Source organism: Nycticebus coucang, chromosome 2, assembly GCF_027406575.1.
Source record: "Nycticebus coucang isolate mNycCou1 chromosome 2, mNycCou1.pri, whole genome shotgun sequence".
NCBI lineage: Eukaryota > Metazoa > Chordata > Mammalia > Primates > Lorisidae > Nycticebus > Nycticebus coucang.
In genome coordinates, this window is record NC_069781.1 from 72,259,367 (window position 1) to 72,278,735 (window position 19,369).

A 19,369-nucleotide genomic window follows, 5' to 3' on the forward strand; every position below is an offset into this window, starting at 1 on the left:
ATATAATCACTAACTTTATAAATTCTCTTTGCAATATTATCATCTCTAGTGAGTCTCCTTGCCTACGGCTAAAGAAGGCCAATACTTCTTTATTGGCTATTTCAAAGCAAACCAATCTCTATTTTTAGATTTGACTGGAAGGAAGTTTAGGTTATTCTGAAACTTGCTTTCTGTGTTGTAGAGAATTTCCTTCTAGAAAAAATTTCTAAAATGAGAAATCATGACCTAAGTCTTTCCAGTAAAGTATTTATTTCTTTCAGCTAATATTCATCGTGGTTTTACATTTTATATTTTGAATTCTACTTTGAACATACACCAGGTCCCGTTGATACTTTTTTTTTTTTTTGTAGAGACAGAGTCTCACTTTATGGCCCTCAGTAGAGTGCTGTGGCATCACACAGCTCACAGCAACCTCCAACTCCTGGGCTTAAGCGATTCTCTTGCCTCAGCCTCCAGAGTAGCTGGGACTACAGGCGCCTGCCACAACGCCTGGCTATTTATTGGTTGCAATTTGGCCGGGTTTGAACCCGCCACCCTCGGTATATGGGGCTGGTGCCTTACCGACTGAGCCATAGGCACCACCCCATTGATACTGTTTTTAAAACATGGGAGCTAGAGTACAATATTTCAGGCAAGAAAGAGCTAGTCTACTACTACAATAGTAGCTTCATCTGGCTTATTCTAATTGTCTTACTTCTAATAAAATAGGTTTATAGTATAACTATTTGAGAATCACATTCTATTGACTCACTTGGAGCTTACAATAAAAGAATCTGTTTATTACTACTGCTAGGCTATATACTCCACTAGCTATCTCTTCAATGAAAAAACCTATTTGATGAGTTATTGAAATTAACATGTACTTCATTTTAAAATTCATTTTTCTAATGATTAAAAAATGAAACTAACTTTGTATCACATCCATATGGGATCATAATGACTCCTTCCAAATGCTCACACCAACCTTTATTATCTGGAACTTTTATTTTGGGAGCTCATTTGTTCTATATATTTTACACTACTTTTTATATAGTTCTTTTCTCTTTTTAAAGAGATGAATTACATTCATCTACCACTAAGGTTATCTTTTATTCCACAAAGAAATTTTAGCTATCATATCTTCAAGTTACCAGAAACTGAAACATTTCATTCCATCACATAAAATTATTTAAGGTAGATAATTTTAGTCCTTTCATGCATGTTGGATGTAGATTCCTTTTAACTTTCATTCTAATCAAGATGAATTTTTCCTTCATTAAAAAAAAACAGTCAAATAAATGGAAAGGTACTGTGTTTTGTGCTCTACCATTACACCAAAGTCAAGCAGAGGTGGGGAACATCCAGCCTCATTGCCATGTGTGGCCCTCCAGATCCAAGGACAGCCTCTCAATTGAATCCAAATGTCACAGAATAAATCTTTTTAATAAAGCAATCCTTTTAATTTGGATTCAGTCAAAAGTCCACACTCAAAGATCCAGAAGATCTTGTGGCCCGAAAGCCCAATAGTCTTATTTTATAATCAACTTTAAAAAGCTCCCTATGCTGCAAAATTTAAAAACCCTTAGTTCACTTAGTATTTAAAGCTTCTTAAACTATTTCTACGTTGTGACATTCTGCGTGATATTTTCTGCCACATAATAACTCTTCTATTAGCCAGAATCAGAAAATTGGTAGCAGTTTTCCTAGTTATTTCCCTATCTCTAAGAGATAAAACTCAAGAACTTTTTTTTTGAGACATTGTCTCCTAGGCTTAAGAGCAGTGGCACAATCATAGCTCACTGTAGCCTCAAACTCCTGAGCTCAAGGGATTCTCCTGCCTCAGCATCCTGAGCTGCTGGGAGTACAGGGGCTATACCACCACTCCTAGCTAATTTATTTTTATTTTCGCAGAGATGGGGTCTTGTCATGTTGCCAAAGCTGGTCTTGAACTCTTGGCCTCCAAAGTGCTGGGATTACAGGAATGAGCCACTGTCCTCAGCTAAAACTCAAGAACTTAAAATACTAGTTGTTGATGGCAGATAATACAGATAGCTGAAGTCCTACACTACTATAGGACTACTATATAAACTTGCCTTCTTGCCACAGCATTTCTAAATCCAGAGACTGCTTATTATTATTTTTAATCTATTTTATTTTATTTATTTATTTTTTTGAGACAGAGCATCACAGCTCACAGCAACCTCCAACTCCTGATCTCAAGCAATTCTCCTGCCTCTGCCTCCCAAGTAGCTGGGACCACAGGTGCCCACCACAATACCTGGCCATTTTTTGGTTGCAGCCATCATTGTTGTTTGACAGGCCGGGCTGGACTTGAACCCGCCACCTCAGGTATATGTGGCTGGCGCCCTAGCTGCTTGAGCCACAGGTGTCAGCCGAGACTGCTTATTATTAATATACCAACTCCAACCCATTTCTACACTAGCCTCAATTCACCAATATTGCCAGTCCTGGCTAATCCTAGATCTACTAAATACTCTTATTGGTTCTATTACCATCCACTAAGATAAAAAGCAGTTTGATGGCTCATATGAAGTAAGCAGTGTTGGCAGGTTACTCACAACCACAAGCAGTATCAGAAAAGCAAAGATTAAAGGAATGTATTTTTGTCTTCTTTTTAGGTATCTTTATCCTGGAAACCTAAATTAATACCAAAGTCTTTTTATATTATATTGTGATAGGAAAAAGTCACAACCATTCTAGCATTTCGAATTCTTATATTTGATAAGAATCCAGTACCATAATTTTCCATAAGTATCAAGGTTATCACTTGTGTGGTGACTTAAGTTCATTTAGTGTGCTTAAAAAATTCTAAATTGGTCCCAATAATAACTTCTGTACTAGAATTTTTTTAAGTGGGTAAAGAAAATAATTCAGTGTTAGAAGCCCTCAAGACAAGTTCTTAACATCATTTCCATCTAACATTTTAAAACATATTTCGTTGGGGAATAGAGATTGGGGAGTGACAGCTAATGGGTATGAGAAATTTCTTTTGGGAGGATAAAAATTATTCTAAAATTAGTCATGGTAATGCACAATCCTATCACTATGTCAAAAACATTGACTTACACCCTTTAGAGAAGTAAACTGTATAAGAATTATCTCAATAAAAAGCTATTTAAAGGTTATATGCTATGTTTTATAATACATTCTAAAATACTGTTAAAATACATATCACTAACTTTATGAGACAAGCCAGTACATCTTACATTAAGCCAAGTATTAGAATACTGCAAAACAAATCATTTAAGAGCAAGAGATAAATGAGATTTAAAGGGCCCTTACTCATTAGATTATAACCAACCAAAAGTAATAGATTAAACATGACCATTCAATGATTTCTTCAGAAAGACTAAGGTAATTTTGAAATAGAAGGCTTTGCTTCTATAAACAAAAACATGAAGTCCTCAACAGCATGAGCACTTACTCATCATATTCGATACGATAAATAATGTCTTCAGCAGCAGCAACAGAGTCTGAATTAGATGTAGAGGGTACATTGTCCAATTTATTTGTGTTCTCTTTGGAATTATGATTTACATTTCCATTAGTCCTTTTATAAGAACTGCCATTCTTCAGTGGAGTTTTCCCACGTGATTGTTCATCAGAAGCTTTAGTAACACTATGTATATGTGCTTCAAACCAAGCACCAAGGCCGACATCTCTGGCATCCACCAATTCATTTACCTAAAAAAAGTTTAAAATTAGTTAATGAAGCTTAATTTTAGCTATTGCTTCAAAAACTTTGAGAGTTACTATGGTAAATAATATTTGTAGGTACTCATGTTTAAAGAAATTAAATCAAACATATTCTTTCTGGATTGTTCTATCTTAAATCTGTCATTTGTTAGTATGAAAATTAACTTTCTTCCCTATTTCCTTCAATGAAGTAACTTTTTTAACTACTGCTTACCCATGTCTATGCTAGACTTTTGAAAATATTCTTACACATCTACAGGTCATTTTCACAAGTTATTAAGAATGTTGTTAATGAAAAGCCAGGAATTTAAATTATGAGTTATTAATCTATTCCATTAATTTCTTCATAACCCTAAAGATAACTTACATAGTTAAGCAATGTATTAAACAAAATAAACCTTGAAAATGAGAGAATTTTGAACAAAAGAGTTTAGTGAATCCATTATACAAAATGGATTAAGTTCCATCACTACTTAGTAACTCGCTAACCAAACATATTTACCCACCTAAAGAAGAAAATATAAAAATAAGGCTGTTAAAATAAAAATGAATGTAGTCAAGTCTAGTGCCTTATCTAGAACTAAACCATGCAATCTGAAAAAGGAAAACAATTTAAAAACAAGTTATACCATAGAATTAAATTAAGAGTTAAGAAATAGAAGCAGGTAAAAATCCTCTCCTAAAAAATCTAAAGACACTGTCTAAAAGGTCAAGTCACTTTCAGGATAATAACCAAGAAAAAATCTTTTCAACTTTTACAAATCCTTAAAAAAGGGGCGGCGCCTGTGGCTCAAGGAGTAGGGCACCGGTCCCATATGCTGGAGGTGGCGGGTTCAAACCCAGCCCCGGCCAAAAACCACACACACACACACCACACACACACACACACCCACCCACCCACCCACACCCACACCAAAAAAAATCCCTAAAAAAGGAAAAAATGTTATCAACACAAGATCATTTCATCAAGCTAGCTCTTCCGGAGGGGGTCTTAATAAAAGACCACTTAAGATGTTGAATATAATTCTAACAGATGGTATAGTTGTGGGAAAAGAATATACTAAGTCAAATACCCATGTGCCAGATATTAGGCAAATTTCTTTACATGAGTCTACTGAACCCTAACAAGATTAATAATTCCTATTTTATAAGATAAGAAAACAAATACTGAGAAATTAACTTGCTCTAGGTGAAATGTAAAGCCAGGATTTGAAAACATCTTGATCTTGAAGCTTATGTTCTTGCCATTATATCACGTACCTTGATATAGATGACAAGTAAATAAGAACTTTAAAGATAAGCGAACTTAGATATATGGTATTGAAAATATAAGGTTTCAAACCACCCAACTGATAATAGAAGGCAGAGAGCATACATACAAAACAGAAAGTAGTAACTATTCCAACCAGAAGATTTATAACATGTAACTGAAGGCAATATATTTAATGAAAATGGTAGAATGAAATAGCTTGAAAGATATAAATAAAACATAAAAATGAAGAATTTAGGAGAAAAGGAAAAACAAAGGCTAACCAGGCTAGATATGACAAAGGAATCAGATAGAATGTTATACATTGCACAAATTAATTTCTGTATTAAATGGACACAGACTCATGTCTTACATAATTGTTACTAACAAATTTAAAGACATTTAGTCTCTTGTAGGCAACACAGCTAAAACAAAAATCAATGTTAAGCTCCATCACACTTCGAAAGATAAACTGAAGTTATTACTCCTTCACAGCAAGTGAAAATGTAGGAGGTTTCATACAGTACTGCATAAATATTATTGTAGAAAAGAATACATCATATAGTTGATACGAAAATGATAACTGAAAATATATTAAGCAATATAAGCCTTACTGTGAAACAGTAAGAGGTACAAATGAAATATAGACTGCCTATCAAATATAAGAAACTAGCAGGCAGATCTAATATCCAGCTAACCTCAATATGACAAAATTAGAGTTGGGAGAAACTTAGGTTGACTTAAAAATACTGATGTTAATAACCAAAATTACAGCAGAATTAAATGAAATTGAAAACAAAAGAATTATACAACAGATCAATAACTCAAAAAGTTGGTTTTTTGAAAAGGTCTATAAAATAGATAAAACTTTGGCTAACCTAACCAGGGAAGAAAAGAGTAAAATCTCTAATCTCAATCAGAAACAACAAAGACAAAATAACAACAGACTCCTCAGAAATTCAAAAAATCCTTAATGAATATTACAAGAAACTTTATTCTCAGAAAAATGAAAATCTGAACTAAATTGACCAATACTTGGAAGCACGTCACCTTCCAATAATTAGCCAGAATTAAGTGGAAATGTTGAACACGCCAATATGAAGTTCTGAAATAGCATCAATCATACGAAATCTCCCTAAAAAGAAAAGCCCGGGACCAGATGGCTTCACGTCAGAATTCTACCAAACATTTAAAGAGGAACTAGTACCTATTACTCAACCTGTTGCAAAATATAGAAAAAGAAGGAAGACTACCCAACACGTTCTATGAACTAAACATCATCCTGATCCCAAAGCAGGAAAAGACCCAATAAGAAAAGAAAATTATAGACCAATATCACTAATCAATACAGAAGCAAAAATGTTAATCAAGATCCTAACAAACAGAATCCAGCAACACATCAAACAAATTATACATCATGACCAAGTCGGTTTTATCCCAGGGTCTCAAGGCTGGTTCAATATACATAAATCTATAAGTATAATTCAGCACATAAACAAATTAAAAAACAAAGACCATATGATTCTCAATTGATGCAGAAAAAGCTTTTGATAATATCCGGCATCCCTTCATGATCAGAACACTTAAGAAAATTGGTATAAGGGCGGTGCCTGTGGCTCAGTGAGTAGGGCGCGGGTCCCATATGCTGAGGGTGGCGGGTTCAAACCCAGCCCCGGCCAAACTGCAACAAAAAAATAGCTGGGCGTTGTGGTGGACGCCTGTAGTCCCAGCTGCTTGGGAGGCTGAGGCAAGAGAATCACGTAAGCCCAAGAGTTAGAGGTTGCTGTGAGCTGTGTGATGCCACGGCACTCTACCCAAAGGCAGTATAGTGAGACTCTGTCTCTACCAAAAAAAAAAAAAAAGAAAAAAAAATTGGTACGGAAGGGACATTTCTTAAAGTGATAGAGGCCATATATGGCAAACCCACAGCCAATATCGTATTGAATTGGAGTTAAAGTGAAATCATTTCCACTCAGATCAGGAAGCAGACAAGGCTGCCTATTGTCTCCACTGCTCTTTAACATTGTAATGGAAGTTTTAGCCGCCACAATTAGGGAAGAAAAGGCAATCAAGGGTATACATATAGAGTCAGAAGAGATCAAACTTTTGCTCTTCACAGATGATATGATTGTATATCTGGAAAACACCAGGGATACTACTACAAAACTCTTAGACGTGATCAAGGAATACAGCAGCATCTCAGGTTACAAAAATCAACATTCATAAATTGGTAGCCTTTATATATACCAACAATAGTCAAGCTGAAAAAACAGTTAAGGACTCTATTCCATTCACAGTAGTGCCAAAGATGATGAAATATTTGGGAGTTTATCTAACAAAGGATGTGAAAGATCTCTATAAAGAGAACTATCAAACTCTAAGAAAAGAAATAGCTGAAAACGTTAACAAATGGAAAAACATACCATGGTCATGGCTGGGAAGAATCAACATTGTTAAAATGTCCATACTATGCAAAACAATATAAAATTTTAATGCAATCCCTATTAAAGCTCCACTTTCATATTTTAAAGATTTTGAAAAAATAATACTTCATTTTATATGGAATCAGAAAAAATCACGAATAGCCAAGACAATACTCAGAAATAAAAACAAAGCAGGAGGAATCATGCTACCAGACCTCAGACTACACGATAAATAGATAGTGATCAAAACAGCATGGTACTGGCACAAAAACAGAAGTAGATGTCTGGAACAAAATAGAGAACCAAGAGATGAATCCAGCTACTTACCATTATTTGATCTTTGACAAGCCAATTAAAAACATTCAGTGGGGAAAAGATTCCCTATTTAACACATGGTGCTGGGTGAACTGGCTGGTGACCTGTAGAAGATTGAAACTGGACCCACACCTTTCACCATTAACTAAGATAGACTCTCACTGTACTAAAGATTTAAACTTATGACATGAAACTATAAAAATACTAGAACAGGGGCGGCGCCTGAGGCTCAGTGAGTAGGGTGCCAGCCCCATATGCCGAGGGTGGCGGGTTCAAACCCGGCCATGGCCAAACTGCAACAAAAAAAATAGCCGGGTGTTGTGGCGGGCGCCTGTAGTCCCAGCTGCTCGGGAGGCTGAGGCAAGAGAATTGCGTAAACCCAAGAGTTAGAGGTTGCTGTGAGCCGTGTCACACCACGGCACTCTACCCGAGGGCGGTACAGTGAGACTCTCTCTACAGAAAAAATAAAATAAAATACTAGAAGAGAGTGCAGGGAAAACCCTTGAAGAAATCGGTCTGGGTGAGTATTTTATGAGGAGGACCCCCCGGGCAATGGAAGCAGCTTCAAAAATACACTACTGGGACCTAATCAAACTAAAAAGCTTCTGCACAGCCAAGAACACAGTAAGTAAAGCAAGCAAACAGCCCTCAGAATGGGAGAAGATATTTGCAGGTTATGTCTCTGACAAAGGTTTAATAACCAGAATCCACACAGAACTCAAACGCATTAGCAAGCATAGAACAAGGGATCCCATTGCAGGCTGGGCAAGGGATTTGAAGACAAACTTCTCTGAAGAAGACAGGCGCACAGCCTTCAGATATATGAAAAAATGCTCATCATCTTTAATCATCAGAGAAATGCAAATCAAAACTACTTTGAGATATCATCTAACTCCAGTAAGATTAGCCCATATCACAAAATCTCAAAACCAGAGATGTTGGCGTGGATGTGGAGAAAAGGGAACACTTTTACACTGCTGGTGGGAATGCAAATTAATACATTCCTTTTGGAAAGCTGTTTGGAGAACACTTAGAGATCTAAAAATAGATCTGCCATTCAATCCTATAATTCCTTTACTAGGTTTATACCCAGAAGAGCAAAAATCACATTATAACAAAGATATTTGTACCAGAATGTTTATTGTAGACCAATTCATAATTACTAAGTCGTAGAAAAGCCCAAGTGCCCATCGATCCATGAATGGATTAATAAATTGTGGTATATGTACACCGTGGAATATTATGCAGCCTTAAAGAAGGATGGAGATTTTACCTCTTTCATGTTTACATGGATGGAGCTGGAACATATTCTTCTTAGCAGAGTATCTCAAGAATGGAAGAAAAAGTATCTAATGTACTCAGCCCTACTATGAAACTAATTTATGGCCTTCACATGAAAGCTATAACCCAGTTATAACCTAAGAATATGAGGAAGGGGGAGAGAGAAGGGAGGGAGGGGGGAAGATGGGCAGAGGGAGGGTGATGGGTGGGATTACACCTACGGTGCATCTTACAAGGGTACATGTGAGACTTAGTAAATGTAGAATATAAATGTCTTAACACAATAACTAAGAAAATGCCAGGAAGGCTATGTTAACCAGTGCGATGAACATATGTCAAACGGTCTATAAAACCAGTGTATGGTGCCCCATGATCGCATTAATGTACACAGCTACGATTTAATAAAAAAATAAAAAATACTGATGTTGCTTAAACATCACACATAGAACTTACTAGTTCATAAAGATAGGGCATTCTTTGAGTAAACCTAAATTTACAATTGAAAACAAGAATAGTTTGCAGTCCTATAGTGAACCATTCACAATAGGCATTATGAACTGAATTTGGGGAAAATGCTCTTAAATTAAAAAGATTTTGCATATAATAGACATGCAAAGTTAGGCAAAACTTGAATGGGCCAAACTGCAAGCAAGAGGTTACAGCTCTTTTGTAAAGTCTAAATGCTGAAGGCAGTTCAGAAGAAAATACCTACTACAACCTATGATTAACAAAAAAGCAGACAATACCACCAACATAACTTTTGAAGTAAACTAATGGAAAGTGAGAACTGATGTAACTAGCCAGAGAACAGCAGAAGAGCAGATGACAAAATAAGAAAATAATTTGTGTGTGGGAATGTCTCAATTGTGCATGTGACATAACTTATTTTGGTAACTGAGTGACAATATGGAGAGGCTAAAGCCATTCAATGTTGAATTACTTTTATTTATTTATGTATTTATTTTTTTTGAGACAGGGTCTCAAGCTGTTGCCCTGGGTAGAGTACTGTGGCGTCACAGCTCACAGCAACCTCCAACTCTTGGGCTTAGGCAAGTCTCTTGCCTTAGCCTCCCAAGTAACTGGGACTACAGCCACCCACCACAACACCAAGCTATTTTTTGATTCTTGTTCTCATTGTTATTTGGCAGGCCCAGGCTGGATTCGAACTCGCCAGCTCCACTGTAAGTGGTTGGCGCCCTAGCCGCTTGAGCAACAGGCACAGAGCCAGAATTACTTTTCCCAAACAGAAAGGAACACATAGAAAAGCATCTGGTTTGGTCAGGAGTCAGAAGGAAATAGGGAAAGACAGGCCCTGAGCCTGTGTTTTCCATGGGGAAGGAACAGCAAGGGACATGAAAATTGGCTACTTCGAATAAAGCCAGTGGGCTACAGGGCTGATTGTCTGGTACCTTACTACAAGAGATTAGAGCAGAAGAATAGTGGCTTAATTTGTGAGAGTTAAAGGATGTGGTCAAGGGTATAGACTCAGGATATAGACCCAGGGTATAGACCCAGTCTCACTAATAACTTATTTACTATCTCTAGGAACTAGCCCTGGGAAGGGTAATTTCTCTCTCCTCTGCCAAAAAGCCCCAAAAAGACGTCAAATCATAACATATACAAATTTAAAAACTATATGGCGGTGGAGTTTGAGCTAAAAGGTCATGGGGAAAAATGTTTTTAAAAAGTAACCATCAAACCATGCCACTGCACTCCAGCCTGGGCAAAAAAGCAAGAACTTATACTTAAGAACTGCATTTATTCGTATCAAAGATATAGCTACATTTAGAGAAAAATCTCCATCTCCAAGTATCTTACATTAAAAAAACAAGATTGGGAGGTGAGGAATCATTAAAAATACAACACCACCAGACAATCCAAGATGGTGGCCGAGTAACAGCCTCCCTGCAACAGGGAAGGTGAGTCTGCGGAGATAAGACTCCAGGCATCTCTGGCTGGTGGGATCTGCCTATAATCATCCCTTTCAGGATACAGGGAGTCAGCAAGGGACTTCTGACTCCTGAATCCCAGGACAAAAACAGTGGAAAACTGGCAAATGGTTGCGTGTGTCCGACCTACCTAATCCCACCGGCAGCCATAAGTACAAGCAGCAGTGAGACTACAAAGGCCTTACCTGTGAACTGTATCAGTGTTTTTGGAATTGGCACTCAGTTAAACAGCCTCTGGAGAGAACTTGAGCAGGAGTGCGGAGAACTCTGGGCATTGTCTAGGGCCCCAGACTGAGCCAATGACAGAGCTAATAGTGTTCGGCTGTGGGCAGCACGAAGCCATTGTGAGAGAACTACCCAGGCCAGCTCCGCCCTCAGAGTCGAAGTGGAAGGATCAGGCGGGAGCTAGTAACCTAGTGACTCAGCAGCCTAAAGGCGGGAACTGAGCTGCCTTACAGCCTTAACCCTCAGGGGCAGAATGAGACAGGTTTTGGCACACTGGAGCCTTGGGCTGTTGCCCTGGGTAGAGTGCCATGGCATCACAGCTCACAGCAAGCTCAAACTCCTGGGCCTGGCGCTGCCTGGAACTCCATAAGACCTGCGCCATGACCCCCATCTACGACCCGCGCCCGCCGGCATTCCCAGTTTCTGCTGGAGCCGTGCAACACTGCGTCCTCCCTCCTGTACCCTCCCAACCTCCACACCAGCCCGCTCATCTGCCCAGGGACTCTGGTAGCGGCGTGCCCCCCAGAGCCATCCCTGCCTCTGCGCAGAGCCCTTCTCCTGGCCAGAGACTGCTGGAGCCTTGGGCTCTCTGTGCTAAAGTCACTGGGCGCCAGGCACTCCCAGAACCGTGCACACCATCTCCTGCCCTGTTGCTGAATCCGGGTGTGTCACACTCCAGAGCTGCTTCCACAACCAGAACTCTCTTGCTCAGGCAGTCCCAGAGGAACTACACAGGGACACTCCCTACAAAGATCCAGCAACAATAGAGTGATCTCGCTGGGGTCTCATCTTGGAGAAACACCTACCAACTCTGAGTACAGCCAGAGACAACAGTGAAAAACAATCATGAGGAGAAATCAACAGAAAAACTCTGCAATATGAATAATCAGAGTAGATCAACTCCCCCAAGGATCGATGGGGCAGAGACAGCACAAGATCCCATACACAAACAAATAGCTGAGATGTCAGAAATCGAATTCATAATCTGGATAGCAAATAAGATCAAATTAGAATTCCAAGCAGTAACCCAAAAGATATCTCAAGAATTCAATGAATTCAAAGACCAAATGACCAAAGATTTTGACACATTGAGACAAGAAGTTGCAACCCTCAAAGATCTGAGAAACACAGTAGTATCCCTCAGTAACAGAATGGAGCAAGCAGAAGAAAGGATTTCTGACACTGAAGACAAAGTTTTCGAACACTTCCAAACTCTCAAAGAGGATGAGAAAGGGAGGGCAACAATAGATCACTCTCTCAGAAAGCTCTGGGATAATTCGAAAAAAAAAAAACAATATTCGTCTTATAGGGAATCCCCGAAAGCGACAAAGTGGCCTCACAAGGCACTGAGTCTCTTCTCCATGAGATTATGAAGGAGAACTTTCCAGACATGCCAAGAGATTCTGAAATTCAGATAGTAGACAGTTTCAGAACTCCAGCATGACTCAACCCAAATAAGACATTCCCCAGACACATCATAATCAATTTCACTAAAGTTAATGTGAAGGAGAAAATTCTAAAAGCAGCCAGACAAAAGAAAACCATCACCTACAAGGGCAAGAATATTAGAATAACTGCAGATCTCTCTGCTGAAACCTTTCAAGCTAGAAGAGGATGGTCATCGACTTTGAATCTCCTACGTCAAAATAACTTTCAACCCAGGGTCCTGTACCCAGATAAACTGAGTTTCATTTGACAGAGAAATTAAATACATCAATGACATTGACATGTTGAAGAAATTTGCCATAACTAAACCAGCTCTCCAGGATATTCTCAGACCTATCCTCCATAAAGACCAGCATAATCCTCCACCACAATTGTAAACCCAGCCAGAAAATTTTGATCAAACTCCAAACTACACAGTTGCAAAAGGATTAAAAATGTACAGTGGACTCTCGAAAGGCTTATCAATATTCTCAATTAATGTGAGTGGTTTAAATTGTCCTCTAAAGAGGCACAGGCTGGCTGACTGGATACAAAAACTCAAGCCAGATATCTGCTGCATACAAGAATCGCATCTTACATGAAAAGACAAATTTAGAATCAAGGTGAAGGGATGGTCATCTATACTCCAGGCAAATGGAAAGCAGAAAAAAGCAGGTGTTGCAATCCTACTCGCAAATGCAATAGGCTTTAAACCAACCGAAATAAGGAAGGATAAGGATGGACACTTTATATTTGTTAAACTTAATACTCAATATGATGAGATTACAATTTTTAATATTTATGCACCAAACCAGTATGCACCTCAATTTATAAGAGAAACTCTAACAGACATGAGCAACTTGATTTCCTCAAGTTCCATAGCAGTTGGAGATTTTAACATCCCTTTAGCAGTGCTGGATAGATCCTCCAAAAAGAAGCAAAGAAATATTAGATTTAAACTTAACCATTCAACATCTGGACTTAAAAGACATCTACAGAACATTTCATCCCAAGAAAATTGAATGCACATTGTTCACATCAGCCCACAGAACATACTCCAAAATCGACCACATCCTAGGCTACAAATCTAACTTCAACAAATTTAAAGAAATGCAAATTAGGAGGAGGCGGAGCTAGATGGCGGCCCAATAACAGCTTCCTTGCATCTGGGCACCGTGAGTCTGGGGAGATAGGACTCCAGGCATCTCTGGCTGGTGGGATCTGCCTATCATCACCAATGTGAGGATACAGGGAGTAAGCGAGAGACTTCTGGAACCCAAGAGGAGGACTAAAACAGTGGAAAAACGGCAAGTGGTCGCGTGTGTTCAATCCGTCTAAACCCGCCCACAACTGTAAGTTCAGTAGCAGCGAGACTGCAAACCAGAAAGGCCTTACCTGTGAACTGTTTTGGTGTCTTTGAACTTGGCACTCAGTTGAACTGCCTTGGGGAGAGCCTGAGTGGGAGTGCGGAGGACTTTGGCGGCTATCTACGGCCCCAGTCTGACCCGCTGAGCCAGACAGAGCTAACAGTGTTTCGCTGTGGGTCACAGGGAGCCATTGTGAGCGATCTGCCCCGGCAAACTCCGCCCTCAGGGTCGCAGAGCTAGAATCAGGTGGGAGCTCGCAACCCAGTGATACAGTAGCCTTAGGGTGGGGTTTGAGCCGCCTTGCAGCCCTAACCCTCAGGGGCAGAGTGAGACCGGTTTTGGCACACTGGGTAAGTGGACAGCCACTTCAGCAGTGATTCCAGTGAAAAGCACTTTCCTGGGAAAGGTTCTGTTCAACAAGTTTACAAGTTCAAAGTGCCTTTTAAGTGGGCTGAAGAGAGATTTAGGGTGTCTACCTGCTGGGGTTTGAGAAATCAGCAGCCTCCAGTCGTATCAGAACTGTGATTAACATCTCATACCCCAGAAGACCACGTGTTGCCCAGACAATCTTCAACAACATATACATACTGCTTTGTTATTGGTCGTGTTTGTTTGTTTGTTTGTTTGGGTTTTTTTTTGTTTATTTTGATGTTGATGTTGTTTTGTTTTTCAATTTCAACATTTTCCATACAGATCCTTTTTCTTTCTCAATTTTTCTAGTTTAATTATCATTTCCCAATGCTGCCTTTTTCAATAACTAGACTTCATTTTTGCTAGTGTTTCTACTGCTATTATTTGATTTTTCACCCAATTGTATCCATTAAAGTTTTCTGTTTGCTTGTTTTGGTTTGATTTATAGCATTTTTGTCTTTCCTCTCTACTTGGTGGAGGTGGGGTACTGTGTCTGATCAGGTTAGCAAAGAGCTGCTGACCTCAAGGGTACCACCCAACTGGGCAACCCCAGAAGGTGGGGTTTTTTAAAGGTTGTGTCAAAGTACCCTACTGTACAACTATATTGCTCTGTCTCCCTCTTTCTGTGCCTCTCTTTTTTTTGTCAATATGCCTTTTATCCACCCCCTCTCCTTTCTCTATTTTTCTTTTTTTTCCTTATCACTCAGTCCTCCTTTCTTTCATCTCTTTTTTGCTCTTCAACCTTCTCACCCTTCTGGTCCTGTAACCCTTGGTCCACAGGCACAAAAACTTAAAGAGCAAGAGGAAGTAAAAGGAAAATTAGGGCAATGAAACAGATAAAAGAAATCACTCATAAGGAAGAATCGCAGAAAACTCCAGGCAACATGAAGAACCAGTCCAGAACAACCCTGCCAAGGGACCATGAGGTAGCTACTGTAGATGATTCCACCTATAAAGAAATGTTAGGAATGACAGAAAGGGAATTTAGAATACACATGTTGAAAACAATGAAACAAATGATGGAAACAATGAAGGAAACTGCTAATAAAGTGGAAAATAACCAAAAGGAAATCCAAAAACAGAATCAAAAAAGAGATGAACGACATGAAGAATATAAAAAGGATATAGCAGAGCTGAAGGAACTGAAACAGTCAATTAGGGAACTTAAAGATGCCATGGAAAGTATCAGCAACATGCTAGACCATGCAGAAGAAAGAATTTCAGAGGTAGAAGACAAAGTTCTTGAGATAACTCAGATAGTAAAAGAGGCAGAAAAGAAGAGAAAGAAAGCAGAAGTTCACTGTCAGAATTAGGGAACTTTATGTAGCGTTCCAACATACGAGTTATAGGAATTCCAGAAGGGGAAGAAGAATGCCCCAGAGGAATGGAAGCCATACTAGAGAATATTATAAAAGAAAATTTCCCAAATATCACCAAAGATTCTGACACACTGCTTTCAGAGGGATATCGGACCCCAGGTTGCCTCAACTCTAACCGAGCTTCTCCAAGACACATTGTGATGAACCTGTCCAAAGTCAAGACAAAAGAAAAGATTCTGCAAGCAGCCAGGAGTAAGTGCCAGTTGACCTACAGGGGCAAATCCATCAGAGTGACCGCAGGCTTCTCTAATGAAACTTTCCAAGCAAGACGACAATGGTCATCTACCTTTAATCTACTTAAACAGAACAATTTCCAGCCCAGAATTCTGTACCCTGCTAAGCTAAGCTTCAAAATTGATGGAGAAATCAAATCATTTACGGATATACAAACATTGAGGAAATTCGCCACAACAAGACCAGCTCTACAGGAAATACTTCAACCTGTTCTGCACACTGACCACCACAATGGATCAGCCCAAAGTAAGAACTCAGAAATTAAAGGACAGGACCTAACCTCCACACTGATGCAGAAGATAAAACTAAGCAATGGACTCTCACAAAATAAGACGAATAGAATACTACCACACTTATCAATTATCTCAATAAATGTGAATGGCTTGAATTCCCCACTGAAGAGACATAGATTGGCTGACTGGATTAAAACACACAAGCCATCCATTTGCTGTCTGCAAGAAACACACCTGGCTTCAAAAGACAAATTCAAGCTCCGACTCAAGGGTTGGAAGACAATTTTTCAGGCAAATGGAATTCAGAAGAGGAGTTGCAATCTTATTTTCAGATACATGTGGATTTAAAGCAACTAAACTCAAAAAAGACAATGATGGTCACTTTATATTGGTCAAGGGAAAACTACAACAAGAAGACATTTCAATTCTAAATATTTATGCACCCAATTTAAATGCTCCCAGATTCTTGAAACAGACCTTACTCAGTCTGAGCAATATGATATCTGATAATACCATAATGACAGAGGACTTTAACACTCCTCTTACAGAGCTGGACAGATCCTCTAAACAGAAATTAAACAAAGATATAAGAGATTTAAATGAGACCCCAGAACAACTGTGCTTGACAGACACATATAGAAAACTCCACCCCAAAGATAAAGAATATACATTCTTCTCATCACCCCATGGAACATTCTCCAAAATTGATCATATCCTGGGACACAAAACAAATAGCAACAGAATCAAAAGAATTGAAATTTTACCTTGTATCTTCTCAGACCATAAGGCACTAAAGGTGGAACTCAACTCTAACAAAAATGCTCGACACCACCCAAAGGCATGGAAATTAAACAATCTTCTGTTGAATAACAGATGGGTGAAGGAAGAAATAAAACAGGAAATCATTAACTTCCTTGAGCATAACAACAATGAAGACACAAGCTGCTAAAACCTGTGGGATACTGCAAAAGCAGTTTTGAGAGGAAAATTCATCGCTTTAGTTGCCTACATTCGAAAAACAGAAAGAGAGCGCATCAACGATCTCACAAGAGATCTTATGGAATTGGAAAAAGAAGAACAATCTAAGCCTAAACTCAGTAGAAGAAAAGAAATATCCAAAATCTAATCAGAGATCAATGTAATTGAAAACAAAAGAATCATTCAGAAAATGAAACAAGGAGTTCGCTTTCTGAAAAAATTAACAAAATAAGATAAACCATTGGCCAGACTAACGAGGAATAGAAAAGTAAAATCTCTAGTAACCTCAATCAGAAATGATAAAGGGGAAATAACAACTGATCCCACAGATATACAAGAGATCATCTCTGAATACTACCAGAAACTCTATGCCCAGAAATTTGACAATGTGAAGGAAATGGATCAATATTTGGAATCACACCCTCTCCCTAGACTCAGCCAGGAAGAAATAGAGCTCCTGAACAGAACAATTTCAAGCACTGAGATCAAAGAAACAATAAAAAATCTTCCAAGCAAGAAATACCCTGGTCCTGATGGCTTCACTCCAGAATTCTATCAAACCTTCAAGGAAGAGCTGATTCCTGTACTGCAGAAATTATTCCAAATAATTGAGGAAGAAGGAATCTTCCCCAACACATTCTATGAAGCAAACATCACCCTGATACCAAAACCAGGAAAAGACCCAAACAAAAAGGAGAATTTCAGACCACTCATGAATATAGATGCAAAACTTCTCAACAAAATCCTAGCCAATAGATTACAGCTTATCAAAAAAGTCATTCATCATGATCAAGTAGGCTTCATCCCAGGGATGCAAGGCTGGTTTAACATACGCAAGTCCATAAACGTTATCCACCATATTAACAGAGGCAAAAATAAAGATCACATGATCCTCTCAATAGATGCAGAAAAAGCATTTGATAAAATCCAGCATCCTTTTCTAATTAGAACACTGAAGAGTATAGGCATAGCTGGCACATTTCTAAAACTGATAGAAGCTATCTATGACAAACCCACAGCCAATATTTTACTGAATGGAGTAAAACTCAAAGCTTTTCCTCTTAGAACTGGAACCAGACAAGGTTGTCCTCTGTCATCTTTACTATTCAACGTAGTGCTGGAAGTTCTAGCCAGTACATCAGGCAAGACAAGGAAATAAAGGGAATCCAAATGGGAGCAGAGGAGGTCAAACTCTCCCTCTTTGCTGACGACATCATCTTATACTTAGAGAACCCCAAATACTCAGCACAAGACTCCTAGAAGTCATCAAAAAATACAGTAATGTTTCAGGATATAAAATCAATGTCCACAAGTCAGTAGCCTTTGTATACACCAATAACAGTCAAGATGAGAAGCTAATTAAGGACACAACTCCCTTCACCATAGTTTCAAAGAAAATGAAATACCTAGGAATATGCCTAACGAAGGAGGTAAAGGACCTCTATAAAGAAAACTATGAAATCCTCAGAAAGGAAATAGCAGAGGATATTTAACAAATGGAAGAACATACCATGCTCATGGATGGGAAGAATCAACATTGTTAAAATGTCTATACTTCCCAAAGCAATCTACCTATTCAATGCCATTCCTACCAAAATACCAACATCGTACTTTCAAGATTTGGAAAAAATGATTCTGCGTTTTGTATGGAACCGGAAAAAACCCCGTATAGCTAAGGCAGTTCTTAGTAATAAAAATAAAGCTGGTGGCATCAGCATACCAGATTTTAGTCTGTACTACAAAGCCATAGTGCTCAAGACAGCATGGTACTGGCACAAAAACAGAGACATAGACACTTGGAATCGAATGGAAAACCAAGAAATGAAACTAATATTTTACAACCACCTAAACTTTGATAAACCAAACAAGAACATACTTTGGGGGAAAGACTCCCTATTCAATAAATGGTGTTGGGAGAACTGGATGTCTACACGTAAAAGACTGAAACTGGACCCGCACCTTTCCCCACTCACAAAAATTGATTCAAGATGGATAAAGGACTTAAATTTAAGGCATGAAACAATAAAAATCCTCAAAGAAAGCATAGGAAGAACACCGGAAGATATTGGCCTGGGGGAAGACTTCATGAAGAAGACTGCCATGGCAATTGCAACAACAACAAAAATAAACAAATGGGACTTCATTAAACTGAAAAGCTTCTGTACAGCTAAGGACACAATAACCAAAGCAAAGAGACAACCTAC

At 38.7% G+C, this 19,369-nt stretch overlaps 1 protein-coding gene across 5 annotated transcripts in view; it reads right to left on the reverse strand.

Moving 5' to 3' along the window:
• UHRF2 (ubiquitin like with PHD and ring finger domains 2) overlaps nt 1-19,369 on the reverse strand; it is a 96,613-nt gene that overhangs the window by 57,593 nt on the left and 19,651 nt on the right. For all 5 annotated transcript variants that reach the window (XR_008376304.1, XR_008376306.1, XM_053573273.1 and 2 more), the window contains exon 3: nt 3,425-3,684. Coding sequence is in view for 3 of the 5 variants with exons in the window: in XM_053573273.1 (XP_053429248.1) it covers nt 3,425-3,684 (260 nt within the window). In the remaining 2 variants the exon portion in view is untranslated. The remainder of the gene's footprint in view (nt 1-3,424; nt 3,685-19,369) is intronic.